Genomic DNA, 12,291 nt, shown 5'->3' with positions numbered 1-12,291 from the left:
TCAAGTTGGGGAGAAGATGCTCCTGTCCTGGAAGGAAGGAGGTAAGGACAAAGGTGGGCAGAGCTCCCATCAATATATCTCACCTTGTTTATTGAATTTATAATAAAGGAGGTAGTGAGGGGAAGAAAGCACTTAGAGTCAGAACCCATATTAGACACTGGGGAGAGAGAAATTAAGTTAAATCAACACGGGGAAAGTAGGGGAGAGTCAGAGGGAGCCTTGCCCATCTTTCAACATCAAATCAATAAATGTGGGGGAAAGCAAAGGATCAGGAGAGAGAAGAAACAGACACTCTCTTTTGTCTGTCCTCTTGTCCCAGAGTTGGGAGTTATGACGCTACTCAGTGAGTTCAGAGCAGAAGGTTCTCCTATACTCTGCACAGATGTCACTCCCCCCCACACCCTCCTAGAAAGTGGCCAGGGTTGGCCTTAGCCAACAGAAATGGAGGAGTTGGGGAGGAGGGGCCAGGAGTAAGGAAGGGTCAGCAAGGACCCCCAATACTGATTCTCCTCTGGCTGGAGGTGGGCAGGAGGGAGACAAAGATCAAATACTGAGCAGCCAGAAAAAGAAGAAGATGGCGAGAAACAGGAAGAGGGAGTCCTGCCAGCTGGAGGCCGGGTGACCCTGTCCCAGATCCACACCTGTAGGAGAGAGGAAAGCTGTGGAAGAAGCATCCACTCCTGGGTTGGGAAGGGGCCTGAGCTGAGGGAAGGCTCTTACCTGTACCCCGACGGAACGGCTCATGGGTGTTGAAGACGGTGGTGAAAAAGCCAAAGGGAAAAGCACCAACACCAAATGAGAAGTGAAAGCCCCCGGTATCGCCAAATGACTGGAATCCCTAGGGAGGTGGAGAAAGTCAGAGGAGAACCGGGCAGGGTCTGTGACAAGGAAGGAACACAATCGGACAAGACTCACCCCTCTGCTCTCCGGAGCTGGTCGCTGGCCCTGGGGGCGGGGTGGAGTTTTCAATCTGAAGAATAGAAGAGGGGCTAGCCACAAGAACGTCCTCTCCCCTTCCACGCCCCACTCCCGGGGCAGAAGCCCTCCATCTTCCGTCAGCACCACCCCCTCTCTTTCACCTGGGGTCCTGGGGCTTCTGGCTCCCTCGCCCATAAAGAGGGACCACCTTTTCTCTGCTGATCCCAGCTTTACACACTGGGCACTCTTGCCGCTCTGGTCGCGTCTCCAGCCACTGAGGGAGAAAATGAAGTGGTTTCCAGTTCACAGCAGGGTCTTTCAACTCCTCAGACCTCCCCATTTCCCTCTTCATCTCCTCTGAGTACGCACCTGATGAAGACAGGGCCAACTGGATGGGGGGAAAAAAAGAACGTCAAACTAGCTACAGAAAAGACAGACACGGACCCGACCTCACAGAGTCCGATCTCACCCCCTCTTCCCAGGTATTACCTACTGTTTCTTTTCATATTTTTGACAACCTCTACCAAGCCAGCCAGTTTGGCCTTCCCTCTTCTCTGATCTTACAACATGTAAAGCAATATCTATCCCCAACATGCTCAACCTTTTCTCTCCCGCAACACACACGCGCGCGCACACACACACACACTCACACACCCATCCCCTCCCTTCTCTGCCTTTCGACTTAAGTTTTCAGGTCTCTTCAACCAGGGCTTTCCAGATCTCCTCTTTCAGCCCCAGCCCCACCCTTGCCCCTATCAATCCCAAACCAAACCCCCTTTACTAGCACCTGCCCCCACTACTCCTTTTCCTCTCTTCTTCGCTCAATAAAGTCCCTATTTCCACCATCCTTTAACTTCTCAGGGTTGCCCCTTCCGTACACTTGTCCTCAGGTTTGTTATACCACTCCCTACCAATATCATCTGAATGTGATCCCACATTCCCTAGGTCTCCCCAACTCAACTAATAAGGCGTGCCTCCCCTAACCTTTGAGTCTAATCTGTTAACACCTGTACAGCTAAGACCCCTCACTTTCTGGGGTAAGGTGGCTCGGGTCTCACCTGTACAGATGTGCTGTGCCCCCCCCCGCCCCGCCCCACTTCCTCTTAACACACCATACCCCTCAGCTCCTCGTTCCTATGACTCTCCGTCCCACGGGTCTCCTCTGTACAGACATGACCCTCTCGCCCACACATACCCAAAGAGACGTAAGTCCCCTCCTCGGGCCTCAGCGATGGGGATGTGCCCTCCGATTACCTGTATGATTGTATGCCACCCCGCCCCCAGCCCCCGCAGTAAGGAGGTGAGCCCCACTTCTTTTCTCCCCCTCCCGGATTCTCACCAGTACAGGTGGCCACACACACTGACCACAGCTTCCCGAGCAGTCTCCAAACAAATATTACATTCGAAGGTCGCGCCCGCCCCGCCCCGCTCGCGGTTTGGCCCTTCGGGGCCCCCGTCCTCCTCCTCTGCCGCTGCCATGGCCGGTTCTGTTTCGCCTTCACGTACCCCTCAATCCCCCCAAACACACACACACACACACACACACACACACACACACACGCCCCAACAACGAGAAACCGCCTCCAGCCCACGATCGTTGGGCGGGCTTCAAGGTTTTCTAAGCACTATTGGCCTGAGTGACTGACAATCACACAGTTCAAAAGAAAGGATTGGTCCAGAGCGTAGGGGTAGGTTTGCGCAGCCCTGCCCTTGCACAATGATTATTGGCTGATACAGTCTCAGTCAGTATGCAATGCGATGGGATTGGTAGCAATTCGATACGTCCCGTCGCCCGACCAGGGAGAGATTTATTCGTCTGATTAGCTGCCAGTCATAACCAAAGGCCAGAAGCAATTGGCTCGGGACTACATCAGGCCTCGCCTACTACAAGCCCCTTTCTTTCCTTCACTTCCCCTCTCAGAGAATGTCCGGTTCCTATTGGACTTTGGAGCGTAGGGCTCCAAAGCACTTGATTGGCCGGAGCTCGATGGAAAAAATGGTGGTTAGGTAAAATGCGCGTGCGCAGCAGGCGGCGGGAAGGGGTGGGCCAATCCTGTGAGGGTTAAGCTTTCTCTGGTCCCACCGCTTCGCCGCTATCTTGTCGCCATGGTGACTGCTCTACGATTGGCGGGGTTTGGGGTTCAAAGGCCTTGGCTCGGCCTCATCCGGGTCCTCCGGCTGTGGTCTCTCTAGGCTGATTGGGCAGTTTCTTTCACCCCTGATTGGCCGAGATCGGAAAAGACGGCGAAGAGCTCGGCAAGAGACCAAATACTAGGGTCGCAGCGTTCAAAATGGCTCCGGCCTCCTTCCGTGACGTAGAGAGCAGAACTTGGGTTCGCCCCTCCCTTTTGGTGAAGAAGGGAGCAGAACTGGGATCAGCTCGACGTTTGGATGGTGCGAGCATCAATCTGCGGCGCTGGTGTTAACCCATCTCCCTCGGCTGGAGAATTCAGCCCGCTCCTCCTTAGGTGATTTGCAGAACAGAACTAAAGGCCCGCACCTTTTTAATGTGACACAGTATGACAGAGTTGATCTCGACTCCGTTTTAAACCTTAAAAGCAGAAAAGGCCTAGTTACACCCTTTTGTGAGTAGGTGCCGTGGGGGCTAAGGCCCGCCCCTTTTTGGGCGACCCGCGGTGGAATGGGGTCAGGCCCGCCCCTTCCGTCCTGTAGTGTGTCCTGCAGAACTGGGGTCTTCCTCCTGGGTTGGACCCCTGGGACTTGGGCAAGCCAGAGCTTGGGCTTTTTGTACGAGTTTGGGCCTTTTCTACAGTCAGTGATCCTCACTGTGGCCCAAGGAGCAGAACTAGGTAACAGTCCTCCCACTACCAGTGTTCTTTACATCCTCTACTTCAGGGCGTGTAAACTCAAGCAGGGCGGAGGTGTGTCTGGCAGCGGGGACAGAGGCTGAGGGCAGTACAACAACCCAGTAAAAGGTCCCACGTGACTCAAGTGAGGAAAGGTGAGAGGTTGGGAGTTGCCTAGAGGAGGGAGCGGGAGGTGAAGGTACAGGATGCCTGTACAGGTTTAGGAGAAAAGTTATTGAGGAAGAGGTGGAAACCAAGGAGAGGAGTGATGGAATGATCCCGGTAGAGGGAAAGTGGAAGTATGGGGAAGAGGAGATCAGGGGCTGGAGAGGGAAGAGATACAGGACCACAGAATTAACGAGGCATGCTCATCCCAGAGTAACCTAGCGTTCTTTCTCATTTTCTTTTTTAAAGCAACCTAATGCCCAGTTTCTATTGGAAAACATGCGCTCAGATTCTATGTTGTGGAGAGGGGCTGTCTCAGCTTCAATGACTAAGGAGACCGATAGGAAGGAACTAGAAAAGCAAAAGTACTGAGGTTAAATAAAGAGCGTGGGAGGACAGGGGCAGGGAGAGATTCTGAGAGTATCTCTTCTCTTTAAAGACCTGAGGGGGTTGAAGGAGGGAGCTGGACTGCTGGGCGATAGTGGGGACGGGGTAGGGGGAGGGCAAAAGTCATAAAGAACCAGCGAGAGCTGGAGGGTCAGGGAGATGGAGCCCTGGAAAGAAGACGACAGGTGGAGAACTCAGTGCTTGGCGTATAGTAGGTGCTTGAAAATATCTGGAATTGACTGGGGGACAGGAAAGAGGTATTCGGAGAAGAGTTGGAGGGAATAAACAGCAGATAAGGGAGTTGAGAATGGAAGAAACCAAGTGAAATTTCCAGGAAGAGGAGAGCTGATGAAGAAGGAATGGGCCAAGGAAGGAATACAGCACCAAGGGACACACAAGCCATGTGTACTGAAAGGGAGTTGGAGGAGAAAAAGACGCAGCTGGAGCCAGAGAAGGCCAGAGACCCAGGCAGAACCCAGCCGAGCTCTCGCGGGGCGGAGCTACCAAGAGGAGACTGGTCGATGCTGGGAGGAGATGCCTGCGTCTCTGGGAGGCGATTGGCAAAACGGGCCGCTCGTCACCGCCCCCTACTTCCTGGCCAGCCCCGGAAACCAGCAGGCGTTGGGGAGGGGTGGGGGGGGATAGCGGCAACAGCAGCCCCAGCCCTCAGAGAGACAGCAGGAAGGAAGGGAGGGAGGGAGGGAGCTGGGGGGACAACCCCCCCACCATTCCTACCGCAATGGGCCCAGCCTCCCACTCTCACCTCCCCTCCATCGGCCGGGGCTAGGACACCCCCAAATCCTGTCGCCCCCTTGGCACCGACACCCCGACCGAGGCAGAGACACAGCCACCCGCCACCACCGCTGCCGCAGCCTGGCTGGGGAGGGGGCCAGCCCCCCGGGCCCCCCACCCCACTGAGGTGGGGGCGGGAAAGGGATGGGAGGAAGTGGGAGGAGGGTGCTGAGAGGGACTTGGAGGAGGGGATGGGGGAGAGATTGGGTCTGGGAGGCGGACTGGGGAGAGGGTCGCCGGGGAAAGGAGAGGGGCCCTGAGAGGGAGGAAGGATGGAAGAGACACAGAGGGAGGAGAGACCCGGAGACCCTGTGAATTTGGGATGGGGGTGTGGACAGAGAGTCCTGAAGAGGGAATTCCTGACACCGTCCCCAATTCCTTTTCCTGCCCTTTGGCCCCACATGACTCTTAGGGGGTTGTGGCCGGGAGAAGGCGGTTTCTTGCCCTCCTTCCCCCAGCAGAATTTGCTTCCTAGGAATGCCCTCAGACACCTCTGTTTCCATCTAGGCACAGGACCTTTCTCAGTGGCCATCCACACTGGGCTAGATCCTTACTGACACACAGATGCTTTGTGGGGGGCCATGTTTTCTACATTGAGTCTGTGTGCCTTTGACATGTTTAATGGCTTATGTGCGGCTAGCTTCTCCCTATGCTATCCGTGGATTGTGGAGAAATGATGTGTTATTTTCCATCAGAATTGCCCATTCTCCTATCTTATGTCCGTGTCTCATGCCCAGTCTTGACATTGTTCAAATGTGTGAGTTTTTGTTATTGCATCCATTATGTGGTTTCATGTTTCTTGCACATTTTATGCTTTTGCATGTTTACTTTTGCATGTAAAGATTATCCCTTACTTGTTTTGGTTCATATATCATGTATTATGTCCACGATCCTGTCATATGCAGTAAGTCTTCCTGTGTGGGATCCTGTGGTTTAGTTGACTAGTGCACACTCCTGTTGTGATCAGGCTGACCTGTGTGCTGCATGTGTTTCCCAGTCAGGGTTCACACCACATCTATGCGTGCTGTGATCCTTTACATATTTATCATATTTATGCTGATGTGACACGTCCACAGCATATGTGCTTCTGGTTACACATACTATTTATTTCATTTTATTGGCAGTATATTTTTGTGAGTCATATGCACATTACCCATTTGGCACTCCATGGTGCTAATTATTAATCCTTGGACATTTCTGCTCCGGAGAGGGTCACTTAATGTCGTGTATTAGAGAAAAAGATGACGGGGACTTCATGTCCCCAGGGAACCATCCCCATATGCCTTACCTTGCTGACCTTCCTGGCCTGTGTCTCTTCACATACATTCTCTTTCCGGGGGCTATGGACAGCCTGTCTTCATGGAGCTCAGTGCATGCCACAGGGTCAGCCCTGCTGTGCACGTTATCTGTTCCCCACTCTTTTTGCACTGTTGGCATGTATTTGATGACAGCAGCATCTCTCCCCTGTGGCATGTTAATCCCCATTCTGTATGTTTCTCTTCTGTGTGAGATGGGATGCGCTATCTTGATTGTTGGTGCTTTCCCTTCAATGTGACCGGATATTGTGTGTGCATATTCAGACTAGGTTACTGTTAGGCTTCTTATGTTCATGGTTTTCTGGTGACTTATCTTTTCACAGTTAATAGTCCTCAAGAGTGTAGCTATTTGATTCCTGATCATCTCTGTCATTAATTATGGCTGTGTGGTTATGTGTTCAGCCTTATAATCTGTTCCGCAGATGTTTATTGAGCCCCCTCTCTGCCTCCTGCTATCCCGGGTATTGGGAGTTCCTACCCTCAAGCCACTTACAGACTAGGGAAGGAACAGAAATGCCAGTGAGCAGTTACATACACTGTGGTGTCAAAATCAGTGGTTCTCAGACTTGTGTGCACACCAGACTCACTTGGAGGGCTTGTTAAAATACAGATTGTTGGGCCCAAGGCCCAGAATTTCTGATTCGGGAGATCTGGGGTGAGGTCCAAGAATATGCATCTCTACACTTTGAGAACCAGTGATCGAGATGAAAGTGTAATGAAAACTCAGGCCAGGTGGGGTTCAAGAAAGCTTCCAAAGCGTGAGGCTGAGCTGTGTGAGGCAAATGAAGAGGCAGAAGGGCATTCCAGCCTGTTCGCAGCACAGAAGCATGAAAGACTGTGGTGTGTCTGAGGAACTGGAGTTGGCGCGAAAAAGGCTTTTGTGGGGGTGTGGCCAAAGATGGAAGCAGAAGTCAACTTGTCTAAAGGGCCTGTAGACAAGACAGGGAAATGCTTGGATTTGTGTCACAGAAAGATCTCTGTGGTTGCCATGTGGACGACTGTTTCTCTAGTGCCTATTTATTAACCTTCCCTGATTGGCAACGGACTTACCTTTGAACACAGACCTCCTTGTCACTGGAAGGGAGTGCCTGTAGCCTTGCTGGGAGTGACAGGTATTGCCTGAACACCATTTTGTGACTTCCGACCCTGCGGCCAACAGTGGGGCAGAGTGGAGGAAGGAGGAAGAACCTAGAAGGCAGGTTCTGTGTGCCTCCCGGCACCTCTTCCTCCTGAACTCTTTCCTCTCCCAGGGCAGGTGGTGTGATGTCTCTTTTACTCTCTGCCCTCTTTTTTTTTTTTCACTTGGTCAGGCCTTACGCATTGTATCTGCCTGACCAGGTAGCCTGCAGTATCCCTGGAAGGGGGGGAAGGGGGCAGAAGGATTTGTTTGCCTGCCTGTGGAGGCAGGATTGATAGATGGTAGCTACTCCTGGTATGTCCATGGGTTTATCTGGGAGTGGGAAGGGGGGTGGGGGTGGTTACCTTGGGGGAGAAGGATTTCTCTGGTTATGCATTTACTACACATTCCTTCATCTGTTACTGGGCGTGATTTTAAGTTTGCCTTCTGGTGTGAGCGGGTCAGTCTTTGTATGACTGTGTGGGTTTGTGTTTGCGTTAGTGACAGAGCCTTTATTCTAGCCAGTGTGCTCTTGAGAATGTCTGTGGGTGTTCTGTCCCGTAACTGTATCTGCTGTGTGTACACCTATGTGTATTTATACGGGCAGCAGTGGCACCGTGGTTAGGAATACAAGCTGCTTAGGTTTAAACGAGGAAGTGCCTCTGAGGAGCCCTGTCCCCTCAGGTAAGTTATTTAACCTCCTGTAAAATGTAAATTGTGTGGTTCGTATTTAAGGGTTTAACATAGTCTATAGATCAGCCCTAACCCAACGGAAATATAAGGCAAGCCACATGTAATTTTTAATATTCTGGTAGATACGTCAAAGAAGGTAAAAAGTAACAAGGTGAATTTAATTTTAATAATATGTTCTGTCGAAGCCAGTATTCTGAAAGGTTAAGATTTCAAAATGTAATCAATACAAAAGATTATTAGTGGGCTATTTTACATTCTGTTTTTTTATTCAAAGTCTTTGAAATCTAATGTGTATCTTAACACTTCCAGCACATCTCAGTTCAAGCTACCACACTAGACAGTCAGTCCTAAGACCTTACCAGCTGCAAGTGTCACCTATTGCGGTTACTGTTGTCCTCTTATCATGTGTCTGAGTTGTGGATGGCCGTATCTCATGTCTCTTGTCTTTGTGAATGTTTCTAGAGCCTTCCAGGAGAGGGGTGGGAGAGCAGTCCTGAGCTCCCAGCCCCCCGCACCCCCATCCCAGAGAGGTTTCCTGGGCAGGTTTTGCTGGGAGCCCTGACCCCACCCTGTGTCTCTGGCCCTTGTCCTCATAGCTTCTGTGCCCTGCCCACCCCTCTCCCCCCCCCCCAGGAGCCAGGCCCACTGTCCCTTGCCCTGTCCCCTGCAGGCGGCCAGAATGGAGCTGTGGCCGGGGGTATGGACCGCGCCGCTGCTCCTCCTCCTTCTGCTGCCCCTCCTGCTGCCCGCCCTGTGGTTCTGCAGCCCCAGTGCCAAATACTTCTTCAAGATGGCCTTCTACAATGGCTGGATCCTCTTCCTGGCTGTGCTCGCCATCCCTGTGTGTGCCGTGCGAGGGCGAAACGTCGAGAACATGAAGTGAGGGCCAGCGGGGGGGCGTTGGGTGATGAGAGAACCTGAGTCAGAAGTGAGCAGTGGATGGGGAGGATGTGGGGTGTGTAGGGAAAGTAGAGAGAGCCCAGGGACAAGGAAGGCCAGAAGACTGCAAAGATGCCTGGGAAGACAGCGGGATGGGGGAACGGAGGCCTGCCGATGGACGGCAGTGGGTCCTGCTGGAACCCCTTGCCATGACCCCACAGGATCTTGCGCTTGATGCTGCTGCACATCAAATACCTGTATGGGATCCGAGTGGAGGTGCGCGGGGCTCACCACTTCCCTCCCTCCCAGCCCTACGTCGTGGTCTCCAACCACCAGAGCTCACTGGACCTGCTTGGTGAGATCCCTCATAGGGCACACCTCCCCCCCACCCCTGCCATGCCCTTCTTCCTTCCCCAGAATCTCTTCCTCTAGGGGTCCTCACCTCCCCTTCATCTGAACTTTGCCCCCTGGCTCCCTTCTCCCCTTCCCCCCGCCCAGGCCTTCTCACCTGCACAGGCAGGCTAATATATGTTTAATCACCTCTTCCTCCCCTCAGGCTCCCTTTTCCTTTATCTCCAATCCTTAGTAGTGTGGCCCCGCTTACCCTGACACTTTGCCTCCTTTGGCCTTTACCCTTCACCCACCCCACCTTTGCCCTAGGGATGATGGAGGTACTGCCAGGCCGCTGTGTGCCCATTGCCAAGCGTGAGCTGCTGTGGGCTGGCTCTGCTGGGCTGGCGTGCTGGCTGGCAGGAGTCATCTTCATCGACCGGAAGCGCACAGGGGATGCCATCAGTGTCATGTCTGAAGTCGCCCAGACCCTGCTCACCCAGGACGTGAGTCACCCTGTGGAAAAGGAGGGTCGGGGCATTGTGGAGTAGCGCAGTTGTAAATAAACTGAGATGCAGGGCCAGCGGGCCTCAGCGGTCCCATTACAGCGTCACAACCATATTCTGACCCCTCCGTGTGTGGTTCCCCAGGTGCGGGTCTGGGTTTTTCCTGAGGGCACGAGAAACCACAATGGCTCCATGCTGCCCTTCAAACGTGGCGCCTTCCACCTTGCAGTGCAAGCCCAGGTAACGACTACTTCCCCTTCTGCTACTGAGCCCCCCAGCTTCCACCATCCCTTTCTTTCTTGGCAGACGCTTGTCATAGGGCCTTGGAAGGGAACTGTGGGCTGTTTGTTTTTCCCTTTCCCCAGGTTCCCATTGTCCCCATAGTCATGTCCTCCTATCAAGACTTCTATTGCAAGAAGGAGCGCCGCTTCACTTCCGGTGAGGGCTCTTGAGTAGACCTGGGGCTGGGGGTGGCCAGAAAGGCCATGGATGAGAGAGGTTAGAGGGATTGGCCCCACCAGGGAGGAGGATGGGTCGGTGTCAGAACTGAGATGTCCAAAGGATCATCCAGTGTGACCGCACATCAACCAATAAATATTTATTAAGCACCCACCATGCCCTGCTACACAGGTAACGCTCGGTCCCTCCAGGAGGGGCCGTTACTGTCCAGTGGGAGAGATAAGGCCTGTGTGCACAATGCTATAGTAACACTCGGCAGTAAAGGCTAAGCTGAGACGATGGGGGCTGAAAGGGTGCTGAGGAGGTGTCTGGACTGGGTGCATGGGGAAGGCTTTGTGCAGGAGGGCCTCAGACCAGGTGGCAGCTGGCAAGCACAGGGCCAGTTGTCCAGGGTAGGGGGAAGAGAACTGAAAGGTTGGGGAGGGAGGAGCAGGAGAGCTCAGAAACTGTGCCCCACCTGCGGGCAAAGGCCCAGGGAGACAGGCCATGATGGTGCTCACCCCCTCCCAGGGCGATGTCAGGTACGGGTGCTGCCCCCGGTGCCCACAGAAGGGCTGACACCAGATGACGTCCCAGCTCTGGCTGACAGAGTCCGACACTCCATGCTCACCGTTTTCCGGGAAATCTCCACTGATGGCCGGGGCGGTGGTGACTATCTGAAGAAGTCTGGAGGGGTGGGCGAGGCCCGGCTCTGAACTCCCCTCCCATCTACCCCCACCTTCCTCCCACACCTACCCGCCCAGTGCGCCCTGATCCTCTTCCTTGTTTCTCCTCTCCCCACTGTTCTCCTCTTGGGAATCTTCAACTTCTGAAGTGAATGTGGATACAGCACCGCTCCTTGCCCCCTCCCAGCTCTCCCCCACGGACTCTCTTGCCTCGGTGCAGTCTCCACTCTGACCCCACCCACCTCCTGTGCCATCTTGTCTGTGGGACGGTTACCTCCCCCCTCATCTCCAGTGGCTCACCTACATGAGGGTGGGAACACGCCATCCTTTCCCCAGTGGACCCTCTTCCGTTGTGATCTTCTCTCCCTCTCCACCCCTCATTGGCCAGTGGACTCATCCATTCTGTGGAACAATACCCTCCCACAAGTCCATGGATTCAGTGGACTTATCCATTTGTGAGGACTCCTCACACTGTGGCTGGAAGTGATGCCTGGAACATTCCTGGCTTATCCTGGGAACACTCTTCAGCACCCTCACACTCCCTCCCATGGAGCCTGTCAGTGGAGGCTGGACTCTTCTCACTCAGAGGTCTGTCTCATCCTGCCCATACCCAGGTGCCCAGGGGTGAGCATACTCCTAGATGCCAGTTTGGTCTCCACATTTCTGCTTCCCCCTGTCCCTGTGGTACGGTTCTTCAGTGGTCCTGGCCCCAATCCAGCCCCCTGCAGCCCTGCTGTACCATTCTAACCACACACAAGGGAAGAGGCAGACATCAGGTGCTGCACTCACTTCTGCTCCCTGGGGAATTGGGGAAAGGAACTGAACCCTGGCTGGACGGGATGGGAGGGCTTTTAATTTATTTCTCTTTCTTTTGAGGCTTCCCCTCTCTGAGCCAGTTTTCATTTCCTCCCTGTGGCATTAACCACTCCTGCCTCCCACCCCAGACCTGTGCCCATAAACTGGGGAGGTGGGCTGGGAGCAAAAGGAGAGGGCGGGACCCAGTTTTGCGTGGTTGGTTTTTATTAATTATCTGGATAACAGCAAGAAACCGAGAATAAAGACTGAGAGAGAGAGAGATCTGGGCACTTTCTGGCTGCATTTGTGAAGGCATTAAAGTGGTTCTCGCCCAGGCAACCTGCCCCAGCCAGAAGACTCGGGTGGGCCCAAGGCACCCATCTTCCCCACCTTCCTTCAGCTCTTGGAAGTCTCCATCACTATTGCTCCTTAGTGGCAGATAACCTTATCTGCACTTCCCCA

General features: G+C 53.6%; 2 protein-coding genes across 4 annotated transcripts; one reads left to right on the top strand and one right to left on the bottom strand.

The window, feature by feature from the left end:
- Positions 1–76: 76 nt before the first annotated feature.
- On the bottom strand, positions 77–2,494 carry RNF5 (ring finger protein 5). The gene is made up of 6 exons (XM_032398507.1): positions 2,258–2,494; positions 1,288–1,306; positions 1,080–1,192; positions 916–970; positions 721–838; positions 77–641 (listed from the first exon to the last, which is right to left on the bottom strand). Exons 1-6 carry the CDS (start codon positions 2,395–2,397, stop codon positions 544–546), a joined length of 543 nt encoding a protein of 180 aa, XP_032254398.1. The 5' UTR covers positions 2,398–2,494; the 3' UTR covers positions 77–543.
- Positions 2,495–4,918: 2,424 nt separating this feature from the next.
- AGPAT1 (1-acylglycerol-3-phosphate O-acyltransferase 1) lies at positions 4,919–12,098 on the top strand. 3 transcript variants are annotated; one of them, XM_032398434.1, is made up of 7 exons: positions 4,919–5,196; positions 8,866–9,074; positions 9,296–9,429; positions 9,735–9,910; positions 10,055–10,150; positions 10,276–10,348; positions 10,880–12,098. In XM_032398434.1, exons 2-7 carry the CDS (start codon positions 8,875–8,877, stop codon positions 11,062–11,064), a joined length of 864 nt encoding a protein of 287 aa, XP_032254325.1. In that variant the 5' UTR covers positions 4,919–5,196; positions 8,866–8,874; the 3' UTR covers positions 11,065–12,098. The 3 variants fall into 3 exon arrangements, with proteins under 3 accessions (XP_032254325.1, XP_032254326.1, XP_032254327.1); XM_032398435.1 differs by lacking the exon at positions 4,919–5,196 and adding an exon at positions 5,339–7,817; XM_032398436.1 differs by lacking the exon at positions 4,919–5,196 and adding an exon at positions 7,881–8,186.
- The last annotated feature ends 193 nt before the right edge of the window (positions 12,099–12,291 follow it).

The sequence above is a fragment of the Phoca vitulina genome, unplaced genomic scaffold (assembly GCF_004348235.1).
Source record: "Phoca vitulina isolate PV1807 unplaced genomic scaffold, GSC_HSeal_1.0 scaffold116, whole genome shotgun sequence".
Lineage (NCBI taxonomy): Eukaryota > Metazoa > Chordata > Mammalia > Carnivora > Phocidae > Phoca > Phoca vitulina.
Note: the sequence above shows the minus strand (reverse complement) of the source record. Positions and strands in the feature narration are given on the sequence as shown.

Bases quoted from the DNA above. Each gene is read 5' to 3' on its own strand.
- AGPAT1 (XM_032398434.1), top strand. From the start codon at position 8,875: ATGGAGCTGTGGCCGGGGGTATGGACCGCGCCGCTGCTCCTCCTCCTT. The intron at 9,075-9,295 runs GTGAGGGCCAGC...ATGACCCCACAG, and splicing joins CGAAACGTCGAGAACATGAA to GATCTTGCGCTTGATGCTGC. The intron at 10,349-10,879 runs GTGAGGGCTCTT...ACCCCCTCCCAG, and splicing joins GGAGCGCCGCTTCACTTCCG to GGCGATGTCAGGTACGGGTG.
- RNF5 (XM_032398507.1), bottom strand. From the start codon at position 2,397: ATGGCAGCGGCAGAGGAGGAGGACGGGGGCCCCGAAGGGCCAAACCGC. The intron at 839-915 runs GTGAGTCTTGTC...CCACCTCCCTAG, and splicing joins CAGCTCCGGAGAGCAGAGGG to GGATTCCAGTCATTTGGCGA. The intron at 642-720 runs GTAAGAGCCTTC...TCTCTCCTACAG, and splicing joins GCCGTTCCGTCGGGGTACAG to GTGTGGATCTGGGACAGGGT.